General features: G+C 47.8%; 1 protein-coding gene across 2 annotated transcripts in view; it reads left to right on the top strand.

The window, feature by feature from the left end:
• Loxl2 (lysyl oxidase like 2) overlaps positions 1 to 17,466 on the top strand; it is an 87,693-nt gene that overhangs the window by 61,445 nt on the left and 8,782 nt on the right. For both annotated transcript variants that reach the window (XM_029469067.1, XM_021181545.2), the window contains exons 7-10: positions 4,462 to 4,613; positions 6,799 to 6,966; positions 8,953 to 9,115; positions 13,218 to 13,461. In XM_029469067.1, coding sequence (XP_029324927.1) covers positions 4,462 to 4,613; positions 6,799 to 6,966; positions 8,953 to 9,115; positions 13,218 to 13,461 — 727 coding nt within the window. The remainder of the gene's footprint in view (positions 1 to 4,461; positions 4,614 to 6,798; positions 6,967 to 8,952; positions 9,116 to 13,217; positions 13,462 to 17,466) is intronic.

Raw genomic sequence — 17,466 nt, forward strand, 5'->3', positions numbered from 1 at the left:
ACACATTTCATCTCAGCATTTAGAAAGTTGAAGCGCTAGGAACAAAAAAAAAAAAAAAAAATATGGTTTCAAAAAAAAAAAAAAAAAAAAAAAAAAACACAGAACTCGCATATCCTAACCATGCAGCTCATCTGCTCAACTGTCCTGCAGGGTGCCATGCCCCCAGCTGCCCTGGGCATGAACTGAGAAAAAGCCCTGCGGTCATGGACCCGCCCTGCTGGAGAGGAACTCCGTTCCTCTGGTCCATCATATGAGGAATTTGAGGCTCAGGGAACCCCAGTAGTTGGCAGAAAGACTGAGATTTCCAAACTCTTACATTTTTTTGGCTTCTTTGTTTTGACACTATCTCCCTCCGTGCCCAGTCTGGATCACATTTGATCTTTCCTTGTGCCAGTGTTCCAAGTGTGCAATAATGGGGTAGATGGTTTGGGGCAAAAGCAGCAGCAGCAACAGTAGCAGCGTACTGTGTTATGCAGCAGTCTGTGCTATGCTACATAACAACTCATTCTCCTTAGGTCCCAGTGAGACAACCAGGCTCTTCTGTGTTCCCACTGTCCACTCTGCCAGTTGACCTACTTGTAAAGTCTGTGCTTTCCTAAGGTCCATAGGACCAGAGCCACTCATCCTGAGGCATAAACAAGCAAGCATTTGATGACATGGACATTCCATGTGTCATGAGTGGGTTCTGTATGACCTAATTCTTTCACCACCCAGAGCAGCCAAAGGTTTACAAGTGCCTGAGGAATTTTTAGAAGAAGAGGCCTTGGGTACCTTTGATGTTGGCCTTGAAGGTGCCGTGGAAGGTTCATGTGCCTTCTGCCACGTTGGGTAGATGACAGTAGTCGTCAGGAAAGGAAAAGTACCACATTGAAGACAAGCCCCAGAGCAGATAGGGTCAGCTCCTGAGTCCTGGCTCTAGCCGATGGAACAAGTAACCACACCCATGAGTAGTGAGAGGACAGAGGCTGAGTCCTCATCCTGGCCTGGCTATTTGCTTGTCTGGTGACCTTGGAGAACCTTCTGGTCCCGAGATTCTTCACTGGGAAACAAGGTAGCTGGATAGGTGATGTGTGCAGTACTGTCTGGCTCCAGTATCTCCTGGATGGATGCTAGGGTATAGCAGGCTTTTCCCAAGTACGCAGCCACAAGGTACACACTCACCTTCCCCAACAGCTGAACCATATATGAGGGATAGGCCTGTGTGCTTTAGCCCCTGTCCATAGAGTCTGTGCCCAGCAGGCACTGCTCTAGAGATGTCCAGGGAGGGACTGAGGGAGGAAGGCACCCCTAGAAGAGGAGGCACACTCCAATTGAACAGATAATGGTCAACTGAACAAACACTTGGTGAAACATTCCAGCTCTGTAGACCAGTGCTTTCCTGCAATAACATAATACAACCACATCTATAATTTAAATTTTTCTAGTAGCCACATGAAAAGAAATGCAGGTGAAATTAACTCTAAAATACATCTTGTTAAACCCAGTATATCCAAAATATTGTGATTTTAGCACGTCATTGGTAGAAATGCTGTTAACAAGATTGCTTGCATTTTCATAATACAGCTTTGTTATCCATCATGTATCTTATGCTTACAGTTCATAGACGTACCCTGACTGTTTTGAGTAGCCACTGGCTCCTGGGTATCGAGCAGGGTAAGGCTAAAGAGGTGGCTGTAAAAGCCTTCTGTCCACAGTGAGTAGCACATGTGACAGGTCTGTTCCACGCACAGCAGTGGATTCCCCTGGTGTTTAAATGAGTTGAGATAAACTGGATGTTTGGGATCCAATCCACAGTAAATGTCAGCTATGGACATCTCTTGTCGTCATCCTCAAATTTATAACCCAAGCCCTAATCCTATGGCTCTGGCTCCCTTTGGGGGAATCTGCAATTTGTCTTAGCCTTTGTGTTTTGGATCCTTGTAATCTTCTGGCAATTTTTCATGGAATGTTTTTACTAATTTGCAAAATTCCAAGAAATTGGAAACGTCTTCCTTTATAAATTTCTGTGGAAGCAGAAGCTTGGCACTTTCCTTCCTCAGGACACCTAGATGGTGGCCATCTCTCGGCACTCTGCTTCCCTTAACAGGGCCAATGCCCTCCTGGACCCCAAGGAGCCTGTGGCCATCTCCATCTTTGTTTCTGACTGCATCATGTCATATGTCTTCGTGTGGCTCCTGCCTGCCTAGGCACTGGGAACTTTTTGAGGCAGATTCTGCCTTCTTCTGAGTCCATAGCCCATGGCTGCTGGGTTACAGGTCGAAGGTGCTCAGTGATGTCAGCTGCATCTGTGTGGACATTGTGGAAATTTCCTGTCTTGCAAGTCACTGGCTGGGAATATACAGAAGAAAAACATGGGGTCCCTGCCCTCTCGGTGGGGGAGGCATCTTCAGGGAGCGAGTGCACAAAGTGAGGCTACGGGATGAAGCACAGATGTGGTGAAGTGAGGGCCAGAAAGACTTGTCCAATGAAGTTAAGGATGGACGGGTATCAGTGGTGGACTATGGAGGGGTGTGAGCCATTCAGAGGGAGGAGAACTGGACTCCGTGATAGAATCCCAGAGCCCTGTGTCTGATCTGGGAGGAGCCTAAGGTTTCTGTAACTGATCCAGGAGGAGCCTGAGACCTCTGTGTCTGAGGTGGGAGGAGTGAGCTGAACTGGAACATGGGTGGGAGGTCTCCAAGTGTAGGGCCTCCAAGATCATTTGGTGCCAGTAGATCATGGACACTGCTCGCTAAGGGCAGTGAAAAGCCGTTGAAGGCATTTGATATGAATTTAAAACCTCATGGGGAGCTGCATGGCGGTGGCTGATCCCAACACTTGGGAGGCAGAGGCAGGAGGATCCCTAGGTTTGAGGCCATCTTGATCTTCAGAGTGAGTTCCAGGGCAGCCATGGCTACACAGAGAAACTCTGTCTTGAAAAGCCAAAAATCAAACCAAGCCAAAACAAAAAGCAACAACTTGTGAGGTTTTTATGCGGGGAAGATATTAGAATAGTACAGAGAGACGGGGCTAAAAGTCACTTGGTCATTGTCCACAGGGAGAGCAATTGTTATGGTTGGGGAAATGGGGGTGGGAACACAGCATCCAGATTAGGGGAGATGAGTGAGTGGAATGTGATGGGCGGATTGCACAGGATGTGATGGAGGTACCAGAGATGATCTTGGGGTTCCACCAATGCCATGTGTCCTAGGAGGTGCCATTTTCTGGTGTGGGAAGTGCCTGGGGAGAAGCAAGCTAGTGAAGATGAAAGAGTCAAGAGCAGAGACCCTTCAAGAAGCTCACATGCTTAAAACAGAGAACTCTGGTGTGAGCAGAGGGGCCAGAGTACCCTCTCTCTCCAGTCTGAGCTCACTCTCACCACCCCACCCCCAGAAAGGCAAGTTTCCTAGCACCATCTCCATGTCGCCAGCAGCATCTCTCCGGTCTGCCCTCCCAGGTCCACTCTCCACCCTCACCATGATGCCCCCGACCTCAAGGCATAGATCAGTTTGGCCAACACAGGACACTGGTGAGAACTGGAGGTGACCAGAGGAGAGAGGCTTAGGCAGTTCCCATGGTCACTGTGTCCCTCCATGAAGGGTGACAACTATTTTCTGGAGTCTTCTCTCCACACCTCTCCTAAGTGAGTTATTGTCTCTTCTCTCACTCTTAGGGGGTGTGTCCAAGCCCTAGTATTATTCACCCTGGCTTCTTGACTGTTCTGGGATATACACTCCTTACACCCCACCCTTAACTGTATTTTAAAGCACCCCCTTTCTAATTCAGACCTCTTGGTTTGTATAGTCTACCTGTTTCTTATGGGGACTTACAAGTAGAGCCATAGTTACTCCTTTCAGACCCCCAAGTGCACCGAATGTGTATGGTAACTGCAGGGTGAATTAGTAGCGTCTTCTAGTCTGACCCCTTTGTGGAAGAGAAAAGCCCTGTGATCAGAGAGGCTGGATGTATGAGCTACTGTTCTCACTGGTGTGACCTGGCAAGAAATAATTTTAAAAAAAGATGTTGGGGGAAGGCATGGTGTCCAGAGCATGAGGCACCTGGTCACATCACTTCCATTTTAAGTCAGGAAGGAAGTAATGAACCAGAAGTGGGACCAAGCCTCCGAACCTCAAAGCCCACTCACTCCCCAGTAACACTTCTCCCAGCAAGACTCTGCAAGTTTTCATAATCCTTCAAAAACAGTGCCACCAGCTGGAGAGCAAGCATTCACGCGCTTCTGGGGAACGTTTTACATTCAAAACCTTAATAACACCATGTGATCTGACACATGGCAGTTTGGTAGCGAATTTTATCTGCGCTTATGGCAAAATATGTACCCCCAGTTCTCAGCAGGGAGAAGAGGACCTGGGCTGGGAGAGTTCTGAAGATGGAAGAGGCAGTCTGATTTCCAGGGTCTTTCCTGCAGGTTCCAGGAAACTTCCTGGATGATTTTGTAGCACACATCTTCTTTTCCCTTTCTAGGGATTGGGCCCATCCACCTCAATGAAGTCCAGTGCACGGGGACTGAGAAGTCCATCATAGAATGCAAATTCAACACAGAGTCTCAGGGCTGCAACCACGAGGAAGATGCCGGGGTGCGATGCAATATCCCCATCATGGGCTTCCAGAAAAAGGTGAGGAGGCAGGATACCCAGAGAGACCTGTGATGCCTCACGCAAAGAATACAGACCAGGTAGTCTTACTCTGAAGGACTCTCCAGGGTAAGCTAAAGTGCTCACATATATGAGTACACTGTAGCTGTCCTCAGACACACCAGAAGAGGGCATCGGATCCCATGACAGGCGGTTGTGAGCCACCATGTGGTTGCTGGGACTTGAACTCAAGACCTTTTGAAGAGTAGTCGGTGTTTTGAATCACTGAACCATCTCTCCAGCCCCTAAGATGAACTCTCGACGCCAGCTTTGCCACTGCATGCTCAATGTCATTGCCACCCAACATTTTTAAGTGTCAAATGAGCAAACACATAAATGCTGCTCTTGGTCTGGCAGATATCTGACCTCTCTCCCTGTGGGCTATTCTTTGCTTTGGGACTAGGCATGTGCTACAGTGGTAGCTATAAGGGACTCAAGGTCTACCATACCTCTGATACCATGGCATAGGTTCTCTGTAAGAAGTCAGAGGTGCCACACTGATGGATGGCAGGTCTACAGAGCACCGAGGGAGCACAATGCTGTAAACAGAGGGAACTAAGAAGTCAGCAGAATTGCAACTGGAGACAGACTCCATCCTTCCTAAAGCAAGGCTTTAAGAGCTTGCTTGACCTTGCTTACCAGGAAGAATTCCCCTACCCCCTTGTCCTTCAGGAAATCTAGCTAGTGCTACAAAATACCCAGGATTCCCTACACAACACTCTTCACCATGCCTTAAATTTTTTGGGTGCTGTGTGACATATGCCATAGAGCTATTATTGTCTGATTATTTAAACAGACACATCATGGCAGCAGATGTGGCAGGCTCCTGCTTAGACAGCAGTTCTCAACCTTAGCACCAGGCCAAGAACACCAAGGCACTTCTGGTGCAATTCACTCTCCTTAACCGGGCCATAGGTGGGATCCCAGCAACAGGCAGCTGAGCTGTGTATTCCCTTGTGAGTGAGCGGGAGTGAAAATACAGGGAAACGCCGTCTGGAACTGCCAGAAGTATTTTAAGAGAATTCTGATAAGGTTGCAACCCAGGGCCAGCTGTAAGTCCCAATGTGCTGGGTCATTCTCCAGATGAGTCAAAGCTCAGGGATGTGAGCCAAAGAAATGGGGCTTTCCAGAACCATCCAGTGGTCAGTGGCTAGAGCTGAGCCAGGTCAGGTGCCTGGGTGTGATAACAGAAGTACTGGATCCCCACTGCCAACAGTTCTCACCTTTCCAAAGACCCAGGTTCAAAGCTAGGCTTCCCCAATGTGGGAGAGTTTATGTTTGCCACAGTGACCAGCCAAGCACTGCATGGCCTGGCATGGGGCTCTCACATGTGTCAGCAACAACAATGGGCAGAATCAAAGCATCTGAATTTTATCACCCTAGATCTGCTCCTGCTGACCACCCCCCACCCCCCCACCCCCACACACACACCACCATCACCACCACCAAAATGCTCTGCAAGGACAATACAGCCAAGCCAAGGCTTCTCGGGCTCTGTGTCTGCTGAGGTTTCTTTGTTCTGACCTGTTCCAGCCACCTTCTTATTGTCCTTATGTAACCTCTTCCTGTGCCTGCTGCATCCCTAGGGGCTCTTTTCTCCTTATAAAGATATCATCAGTCTGGTTGAATTATAGCATTCCCACATGGTCTCATGTGGCCTTAATTGTCTACTTAGAGACCACACCTCCAGAGCGAATGCGTTGGGGCTCATGCATAAGCACTAGGGGATGGGATCTGCCGTGTGGTTGAGTTGGTAGAGTGTTTGCTTAGCATGCACAAGGCTCTGGGTTTTGTTTGTCCAGTTACAGCAAAGCTTCATTTCTGCTATTGCTGGGAGAAAAGAGCCACAGTGAAAGAGGATCTATGAGTGGTCAGAGGCACCAGTACCTATGAGTGAGTGGCCAGATCCAGCAGAATCCAGATGCTATACACATGATTCATGTTACCTCTTGGGAGACGCTACATTCCCAAAAGAATGATGTTCAGGAGGTCCAGACCCCTGGGTGAGGCCTCACTGAGTTCATGCTGGCACAATTTGGCACCCATGGGGCTCTGAAGGAGGTTCTGAATCCAAGGGTGGCCAGCTAGGACCCCCTGACTTGGAGCTCATGGCAATATGAAGAGAACCTCCCTTCATCCTCACAACCATGTTTCTTGCTACCTACAGGTGCGCCTGAATGGAGGCCGCAATCCCTATGAGGGCCGAGTGGAGGTGCTAACAGAGAGAAATGGGTCCCTTGTTTGGGGGACTGTATGCGGCCAGAACTGGGGCATTGTGGAAGCCATGGTGGTCTGCCGGCAGCTAGGCCTGGGCTTTGCCAGCAATGCCTTTCAGGTAAGTGATCCTAGCCTCACAGCCTAGCCCACCCTCCATCCACGTGGCCTTTCCTATCGTCAGTCAGCTCCTCTCTTCATCTAACTTTCCCCAGCCAGTAAGGAGGGACACAGTCAAGCAAACCCTGGGCCTAGGCAGGAGACCTCATTTTACCCATAGTCTTTGACATCCCCAAACTCTGGAGCAAGACTCTCCTATCCCAGTCTCAGTCTCTAGCTACCGAATAAGGGGTTTCAGGTGTGTCCAGCCATTTGACACTGTGATGCAATACTGTGAGCTACAGAACTCATACTGTGCCTTCTGGTTGCAAAACCATGACAGAGAGAACTCATGATGTTTTAAGGAAGTTGGCGGTTTTGTGTTATGTGGCATCCACGGTTATGCCATGCTCCTTGAGATCCTTGGGGTGGGCTGGGCAGTGGTGGTGCATGCCTTGAATCCCAGCACTGAGTTCGAGGCCAGCCTGGTCTACAAAGTGAGTTCCAGGACAGCCAGGGCTATACAGAGATCCCTTGGGGCCTACTCATTGCAGGTTGGACGCCTCTGGGTCACTTTCTGCTGTCTGTGGACCACTCCGGTCTGCATGTTTGGGTTTTCCCCAGGCTGATGGCTGAGCTGTTTGTAGAGAGAAGTTATTTGGTCTTTGAGAAAAGTAGGGAGAACTCAGCCCCAGGATCAGCACTCTGAATGCCTTGGTTTGTTCCCTTGAAACCCTCTTGGCTGGACCCTTTCTTCCTTGCTTGGTGTCTCTGCCTTGTCACATTGGATACACCTTCCTCCCAGGGCCACTCTCCAATGACCTAATGACTCAAGAGAGCCACTGAGCTTGCTCTGGTCCCCATTTCTGACTCCCAGCCTTCTGTCACAGGCAGCATAGGACTAGACATCTGAGTTATTCCCAATTCCATTCCTGCATGATAGTCTGTGACAAAGTACCCATGTCTCTGTGCCCCAGGCATCCCACCTGTAAGAAGGAAGGAGGGGTCCATAACCCTTAGTGTCCCTGCTCTGTGCATGTTCACGAAGAAGCAGGACAAGACTTGTGTCCATCTTGTCTGCTAACCTGACTCTATTTCCTGGTCCCACATAACCTTTCCTGGGGCCTAAGGAAGGAGCTTAGCATCTTTGCTGAGCCTGTTGGTCTCCCATGGATTGATATGGGCTGAGACAGGAATGCCTATGTTCTGTCTGCTGCTCATCATTCTAATCTCCAGTCCAGGAGAGACATGGCTCACACCATCTGGAGCTTAGCCTCCCAGGGCAAACTGGACACACACACATACACACACACACACACACAGACAATCTGATTCTCATGTAACAGATCAACCGACTGGCTAATTTTCTTCTCTGACAGTTCATTCCCAAGACATCTGAGCCTCAGCTTGGGGTCTTAAACAGCCACCTAAGTCAAGCCCTATCTCTGCGTAGGGCCCTGGGTTTTTATCTCCCCATCAGTCAGTAGACAGAGATTTATTTGGGTATTATTTATCTACATATTTTTGCTGACACATGAATAACCTTTGGAAACTTCTGGAGCACAGGCACTTATGTTCTCTTGCACGCCCTTTACCTGATCCCTCCAACCTCCTCTGGTTTCCTCCAATGGAGTCTTCTTGAAGTGTGAGAGTGTATGCTAACAATGTTTTTGAAGTTCTGTCGCTAGAAGGGGCCCAGTAAATCTCAGCATCATAAACCTGGGGGCTCTTCAGTGTTCTATAAAGTCCTTTCCCTAGAATTAAATCCAGAAGTTGAATTTTATAAGGCAGCTAATTATTGATGTACATGAATGAATTTCTCCTCTCCTGCAAAGCCAGAGTTAGTCCTAGAAGTCCACTCAGCTAACCACATAGCTGGCTCATAAATGGCTCTCTGTACCTTGACCATCTCCATCTAGAAAATGGAATCATAAAAATTGTGAGGGTTTTCTGAAGCCAGAAGTTAACAAGGTGACCTGCTAGTGACTTCTTTGGTTGATTTCTCCAGGAAACCTGGTACTGGCATGGAAATATCTTCGCCAACAACGTGGTCATGAGTGGAGTGAAGTGCTCAGGAACGGAGCTGTCCCTAGCACACTGCCGCCATGACGAGGAGGTGGCCTGCCCCGAGGGTGGGGTGCGGTTTGGTGCTGGAGTCGCCTGCTCGGAAAGTAAGGATGTTGAAGAGCTGCTGCCTCTCATTCTTCCAATTCTAGAGTTCAGGGAACCTCTCATTCCTCTCGTCAAGACTCTGGGGTTTCACAGTGTGTGCTCGGGGTGGGAAAGCACCGTGGATTCTGGGATTAAAGGGGACAAACAATACCTACTCCCCCAAACCAGGACCCAGCTGATGACACAGCAAAGAGGAAACAGGGAAGAGCTAGTTTGGGGAATGTGTATCAGTTACTTTTCTCGCTTTTACTACCAAATGCTGGACAAAAGCAGCTTAAGGGAGAAAGGGTTCATTTTGGTCAATAGTTTGAGGATACAGTCCATAGTGGGAAGGAGGAGGAGAAGGAGGAGGAGGAAGAAGAGGAGGAGGAGGAGGAGGCAGATGACACGTTATATCTGCAGTCTGGTGGTAGAGAGAGAGGAAGGCTAGAGTTCTCCTTTCTATGGAGTCCATGGATTAAAGCCCCATGTTTAGTGTAGGTCTTCCCACTATGGTGATTTGAATAAGAATGGCCCCATAGGCTCATGTTTGAATAGCAGTTCCTTGGTAGTGGATTCTCCCTACCCTACACATACAATCCTTCTTTCTCTTCACCTTCCTGCGGTTTTGGCTGCATTTCCTTCTACACCACCATTACTGGATATGTCCACTTGTCTACTTTTCTCCCATACTGTACGGATTATACAGACTCCTGTGGGATGCGGGGCACAAGGCTCTTTGGTTTTCTTCCCCCAAGCCAGGCAAATACTGACTTCATTTCCATTCACCTGCTCAGTCTCCAGCGTTCCCATTGCACTTGAACCCAGTGTTTACATCTGCTACGAGAATATTAGGTAGCTCCATGTCTGCCTAATTTACCTCTAGGCTACCAAGCTATGTGTAAACTATGTGTTGTTAACCTATCCTGAGTTCAAGGGAAGCTAACCTCCTCTCAGAAGGAGCAAACCTGATGGGTCCCACCTCTCTGCTCTGTTCATCTCAGAGTAGGGAGCCAGGTTCTCAGTGCTACCCCAGGGAATCAACATCTCAGAAGAGATACACCATGGTGTTGAGAAAGTTTGACCATTGAGCATTGCCACACATGGCATGTCCTTGAAGGGAAGGATTTGCCAGCTGATCAGGTCTCCTAATGGGAATCTTCTCTCTGCCCACATCCTACCTGGATGCCCTCGTTACCTACCCTACATTCCACGCCTTATTTAGTCAAATGCAATTCGCTCAGCAGAGGCTGCCAGCTCCCAGAAATGCTCGTGAGCTTGGTGGTCACCGAGACCCAGAGATGGGGGCAAGGTCACCAGCAGAGCTGTGGACACCATGGTAGGCTCTCAAGAACTTGCAGAAGTATAGAAATAGTTGGGAATTAAACTAGAGCTGTTCCACACATGCACAGTTAAGAAAGACTTCACTGGGAAAGTTAGTTTTTATTTGTTTCCTCTTTGAACTTGAGGAAGCAAAACTCCAGACCATACTCTCTTGAGACAATTACTTGCGCTCTAGTTCCACTCCTGTTACTGAGATAAGTATCCTGATGAAAGGTAACACAGGAGAAGAGGGTTTACTTGGTTCATAATTCCAGTTTATAAGTTATTATTGCAGGGAAGTCAAGGCAAGAGTTTAAAGCGTCACATCCATGGTCAAGAAAGACAAAAGTACCTTCATTGCCTTGCTTGCTCTCTGCCAACCCTTTCTACTCTCATACAGCCCTTCCTAGGGAATGGTGCCGCCCATCACAGGCTGGACCAACTGGCAATGAGACAATGCTCACTGGCCAGTCTGATCTAGGAAACCCCTCAGCTGAGACTTCCTTCTCCAGTGATTCTAGGTTCTGTCAAACAATTCATGAAGACTCACCAGCATCCCAACATGCAGCTGTCAGAAAATTGAAATCAGCAATTTCTGTATCTGTCGGAAATCAGTCCTAGAGGACCAGTCTTCTTAAGCCTTTCCACTCAAGACACCGAGACAATTTTATATGACTTTAACTACAGAGGTCTATAAAATAGGTACACAAATCAAACCTTTGCTGGTTATAAATCACACATTTATTTTACAAGAGTTCTTTTGTATGCATATAACGTTTTCATTTGTTAAGGATTAAATCAAGTTTGCGTGGCTAGGGTTTCTATTGCTATGACCAAAAGCAACTTGAGGAGGGAGGGGTTTATTTCACTTAAAGGTTTCCAACCATCACTGAGGGAAAGAAGGCAGGCCAAAAACTCAGGGCAGGGACCTGGAGGCAAGACTTGAAGCCTCCAGGCCCTAAGACTTGAAGGAGGGGGCCTACTTATTGAGTTGCTCTTCATGGCTTGGTCAACCTGCTTTCTTATAGCACGCAGGACCACCTGCCCTGGGATGGCACCACTCTCAAGGAACTGGGTGGACCCTCCCACATTAATTATAAGTCAAGAAAATACACCCACCACAGGCTTGCCCACAGGCCAATCTGGTAGGGGCATTTTCTTAGTTGAAGTTCCCTCTTCCAAAAGGACTCTAGCATGTGTCAAGTTAACAGAAAAACTAGCCAACACATATACTAATAAAATGGGTATACTGTTTATTTTTGCATAAAGAAATAAATCTTGATGAATAAGAGTTGACCAGTACCTTGATATATAATTGTTGATGCTAAGAACGCCATTTGCATAAATACAAAATACAGAACAACAGAAGTATGTTTACAGCCATCTCAGAGATGATTGGAACTCTGTCCTTATCCCAAACCAAAGTTCCTTTAACACTGTTTAAATTAAATTCAAGTCAGCATCTCAAGCAACATGTTTGAAATAGAACATTCTAACCCAGTACAATTAAGGACATGCTGATGTGACATTTACAAGTAGAAAAATATTAAAAGTCTTTGTTCCTGTCATTGAACCATGTTTCTACAAGAACAGAAAACTTATGTATAGCAAAAGCACTGTAACTCATAACATATGGAAATCTTGAATATGCACCAAGGTGTTTCAAGCCATGTTGCCTATGTGACATATACAATGTTGTATGTTCGAAACCGAGGCTGTGGTGAGGTCACGCAATACAACATGGGTTTCTAGTAAGAAACACCTCAGCCTCATTGTGCATTTGATTTTTTGAATTAATTTCCAGATATTGTGTGTTCAGAAACCTTTTACTGTTCCCAAAAATTTCAAGACCCCCACATTCACTTACACAGCTTTGTATGGGGTCTCAACCCACAGTTTCTAGAGCTAGGCCTCAGATGTGTTGTGAATTGTTCTCTGACATGGATGCTTTAAGCCCATGCCTTTTAGGAGGCCTGCAGTTCACATTTGTAGAAAGAGGCTCCCCGCCCCCCAACACGGGCAGCATCCTTTCTGCACAAGCTCTGTGCCGCGCTGTAAGGAAAGGAAAGGAATATAACTCTTGAGAGGCCACCTCGGCCATATGCATCAAAGCCTTAAAAATCAGGCAGCTCTTCCTCCATGAAACTTCCCTGCTAGAAACTCATCTATGCTAGAGATACAGTCTAAAGAAGAAAAAACACATACACAAATACAAACACACACACACACAATTTAGGTCCGGATTGACAATAGGATATTGATCACAGGCTTGTCTTTAGTTTAAAAAAGATTTCCAAGCATCCAAGGTAGAGCAACCCTAAGAGATAGAAGTTGGTGGTGAAGGAAATATTACAGAAACATAAAATAAATGTTGCAATGTTCAGACTTCAACAATAAAGGTACATGTTAAGGGGGACAGCGTTCGTAGACCATAAATCTGCATGCATACTAGAAGAGATAGAATCAGATCAAGGGTGAGCGATGTCTCCCTTCGAGGCTGTTTTTCTGCTCTTTATCATGGAACATCTGAGGGGTCCTTGGAAATGAGAGAATGATCTGAGGAGCCCTTGGGTGCCTATCACCCACTATGTGTCAGCATCTTGCCAGTTACCACCCATTCTGGTAACTGAAGGGAGTGTTAAGAAGACTTCCGGCAAAATAAAAGTGTAATTGGGGGTGATAGGAAGGTAGCATGGAGAGCCCTAGGCTAGCTCCAGAAGGGCATGTAAAATGAGGGCACTTTTCTCAGGGGTGCCCTCGGAAGGGGTTTCCTCTTTGACCCATGTCTGTCTTCTGCAGCTGCACCTGACCTGGTGCTTAATGCTGAGATTGTCCAGCAAACTGCCTACCTGGAGGACAGGCCCATGTCCTTGCTGCAGTGTGCCATGGAGGAGAACTGCCTCTCTGCCTCCGCTGTGCACACCGACCCCACAAGAGGCCACCGGCGCCTTTTACGCTTCTCCTCCCAGATCCACAACAATGGCCAGTCTGACTTCCGCCCCAAGAATGGCCGCCATGCGTGGATTTGGCACGACTGCCACAGGTGAGTCACCCGTCTCTTGGTTAGTCAGTTACCCAGCCTGGTGTTCCAGCTCAGAAAGGTGTTGATCCATGATCTAGGCAAAAGATTAGTCTGCACCTCTGGAAGCCATTCTCCACCCCCAGCTCACTGGATGCCCCTCCCCCTTTTGCTGAGTCCCTGCCTCTTGGCTCCAGTGCTTTTGATCCTAGGAGAAATGGCGATCCATCAGAGTGTCAGTGCCTTCCAGGGAAGGCAGCTTGTTGGCAGCTTCCAAGTGCATGCACAATACATTTGTGCTCTACAGGGAATGTTCGCCTATACAGCCTTGAACCCTGTGTCCATATAGAAGTATATTTTGCGCACTAATATGAGATTATTTTTAGGTTAACATTTAAAGTTAGCCTACAAAGCAATGGGTCCCATTATGACATTTGTATTCACATGGTCACACTTTTAATGCTTCCTCTCCCCCACTGCCACTGCACATCTCCCTTGGTCCTCCTGTTTTACTTAGTAATTTTTGATATCTCTAGGAAGACAGGAGGTATGGAGATAGGAGCTCCAGGACTCAGAGTCATGAGACCTGGTGTAAGCCTGCTAATCCACTGACCAATAACAACCTGACAGTAAGGCCAACGGGGCCACATTGCCTGGGAGTTCTGGGCTCCCTTCCAGTTTGTCTGTGGCTGTGATGCAGGTGCTGTGAAGACAGGATCAGGACAGTAGAATAGAGGGAAATCCTACAGCCAATCCCACCATGGCCCATGGATGCTCTCTGGACCTCCTCTCTCCTTTTTTTCCTTTGCACTTCTTGACTTGAATCGGATTCAGATATTTTGTTTCTCGGTCTGGGCAAGTAGAGGACACTGCTTGCACATGGTTGGAAAAGCAGCTGCCTTTCCTTGCACCAGGAATCCCTCTTCTAGAGGTCCGCAAACTTCTAATAGATCCTCTTCTCTGGACTCAAATAATCCATCTGTAACAGGAAATGTTTGCACTAGATTACTGCCTTTCAGAGCCAGGCCCTTGGACTGCTGTATCTACCAGCACAGCGAGATCCCAGGCATGCTCACTGTCAGAGCTGGCTGCAGACAGTTGAACCCATATGCATTTCAGTAGGACCCCCAGAGGTCTGCACATCAGAGCCCAGGGTGCTCCATCTAGGCTTCCATCCAGATCTAACACTGTAATGACGTCAGAGGCAGTTGCAGTCCCATTTGGCCCTTCCAGGTAACAGGTCATTGAATTCCAAGATGACGTAAGAAGTTTCAGTTCAGAGGTCTCAGGCTGACCCTTCAGCTCTAAACTGAACTGCTTTCCCTATTGGTTCTTCCAGACTTTCACCAAGTGCCTCCTTACATTTGCTTCTTCTTCGTGCTATAAATTATGATCTTCTCACACTTAAATCAGTCTGTGAATAATAGAGTTATACAACCTATTCGAAAAGAAAACACTATGATCCCATGTAGGCTTCCGGTTTTCCTTTGAAACAACTAGCTGAATGTTAATATGCTAAAGTCCAAAGAATCACTTGTCCTTGCCATGGTCTAACCTGGAGTATAATTAAAGTCTTGACAGTCTCAGTGCCTGGGTTCTCATGTAGTGAGAAACCAGAACAGCAAGAGGCTGATGCTGCCTATGGGTCTATAAGTGGAAGGTAATTATATCCCAGGCTTGCATATGATGGCCCACCCAAGATTACATGGTAGGAGCGTCCAAGTGCCATATGCTTACCCTCAGAGTCGTCAGTGTGTGCTCTAAGAATAGAGAATATGGTGACATCATGGCAACGTTGCGAACTGGAGACCCAGGGACATTGATACACACACACAAACACACACACACATACACACCACCTCAAACTTTTCCTGTGGTCTCTTTTTTCCTTTGCCTACAAATATTCCTGTTAACATTTGGAAGAAGAAGATGGAGAAGAACATGAGCTAAGCATGTGACCCTTCAGGCACCCCTGGTTTCTTGACAACTGGACATGGGGGGGGGGCGGGGAACACCCTCAAGGTTGTTTTCTCACATGCACTGTGCCCTTGGTCAGTGATCAAGGCACTGTCTTCTGTCCTTGTGCCCAGGGACTGGCTCATATCTTCTTAACTAACATAGCATGACACAGTTTTGGAGTGAGTCAGTTAGACACAGGTATCTAACTATGACCGTAAGGTCCAAGGAACTTCATGAGACACAGCACATACATACTCTCAGTCCCCAGGCAGGGCTCTAGGTCACTCCTCTAGGCTCACTGGGCTTGTTTTGCTGCATTTTCTGAGACTGTGATGACCCTGGATTCCCTATCTAGCCAAAGTTGTCCTTGAACTCTGCTCCTCCGGCTCCCAATCCCACAGTGCTGGGATTATAGTCACGAGACGCTCTGCTGGACCCTCTCCACGCTCACTGGGAAGAACTTTCAGGGAGCTGCCTTTGGCTCAGTTGGGTCTCTTGCCGAGGAGAGCTGGCCTGCCCTTCCTCAACTCAAGAAACTTGTTTCTGAAAGAATCAGCATTCCATTTCAGCAGGTTTTACAGGCATTCTGAAGCCGTGAATGGAGCCAAGCAGGAAAGGCCTGGCTCAGATTAATGGGAATGGGGAAACAGCCACTTCCACATTAATTAATGCTACCAGGAGGAGCAGAGCTCTGCTCTTGAAGACCCTAAGCTGAATCATAAAGATTAGCACTCTTGAAGGTTTATACCATCCGGACACAGAGGGATGGCATCAGTGGTGTCCTCTTAGATGCATTTATTGTGTCCTTGTGACTTCGGAGGCCTCGATGCAGTCAGCTACATCCCAGGGGGTTGCCCTTCCCTCCTTGGAAAACTGAGGTAGAGTGGAGGGAGCTGGAGAAGCAGGAGAGTGGGCCCCAGCATAGGCTATATCCCCAAGAGACAGAGGCTGAAGGGTCAGTCCAGCCCGTCTGCTTTTCCCATGGCCTAGTTGCCCCTGACGCCCGGTCAGAATCCACAGATGTAATGAGGCCTCTGAACCAATTGGAGATCTCTCAGTAAGCCTGACTCAGGTGGATGGCAAGCTAGATCCTGCAGAAGGACCCCGGCCTTTATGGCCATCCGTAATAGGACTGGAAAATACAGGGAGTATCTCTGAGGTGAGGACAAGAACTTTTTCTCTATCTATAGTAACAGTGTATCAAAATATGTAGTTTCCTCTGAACACACTGTTTCTGTCTTCCATCAACATTTTTAGTCAGCATGATGTATCCCAAGAGGAGTGCCGGGTCTTAGGACACAGAGCCCTGGAGTCCTACAATAAAGGGCAACTTTCATTTTACCTAGATTACAAGGACTTCAAAAGCTGTGCATGGGAGCCCATGCCTGTAATTCCAGCATTCAGTAGTCAATTCAGAATAATGAATCTGAGGCCACATAGTTAAGTCCAAGGCCAACTTGAACTAGGCTATCCCCGTGTCAAGGAAAACAAGGGCTGGTGATAGCTCAGCGGTAGAGCACCTAATATTCCTAGCATCACAGGAGGGGAAGTCAAACAAACAAATATAAGAACTCTATCAAGCACCAGCCCACACTCCCCTTTTTAGTATTCTGAGATTTCTTCCCAAGTTTGCAATTTCCAGTGCCCACCCCAGGGCTCTGAGCTCAGACTCTGAGCTCAGACTCTGAGCTGATTAATAAAGGGCCAGTGTGGTGCCCCTCTTTTTCTCTCTTGCCTTCCCAGCTCCCATCCAGTGTCTCGTGACTGGAAGGCTAGACAGCTCCTGTTTCTACCTCAGATCAGCTAGGAGGGACATGTGGCCTCCAAGAGTGTCCAAGAGCTAAAGCAGACACTCTCCAGGTCAGAGGTCAGCAAGAAGCAGGGGGCCATCAAGCCCATGGTTTCCTCCCCAGGACTCATTCCCAGGAGGAAAACTGAAGCTACCGAAGACTAAAATCCAGACCGAAGGCGGTCTGACTTCAGGAGGCCGCTTCACAGCAGGCCGTCTGTGGCTCCATCTGAATCCTGTTTAGACAACGGGAACATAAACGTACTTCCCTGCAATCTTTC

The sequence above is a fragment of the Mus caroli genome, chromosome 14 (assembly GCF_900094665.2).
Source record: "Mus caroli chromosome 14, CAROLI_EIJ_v1.1, whole genome shotgun sequence".
Classification (NCBI taxonomy): Eukaryota; Metazoa; Chordata; class Mammalia; order Rodentia; family Muridae; genus Mus; species Mus caroli.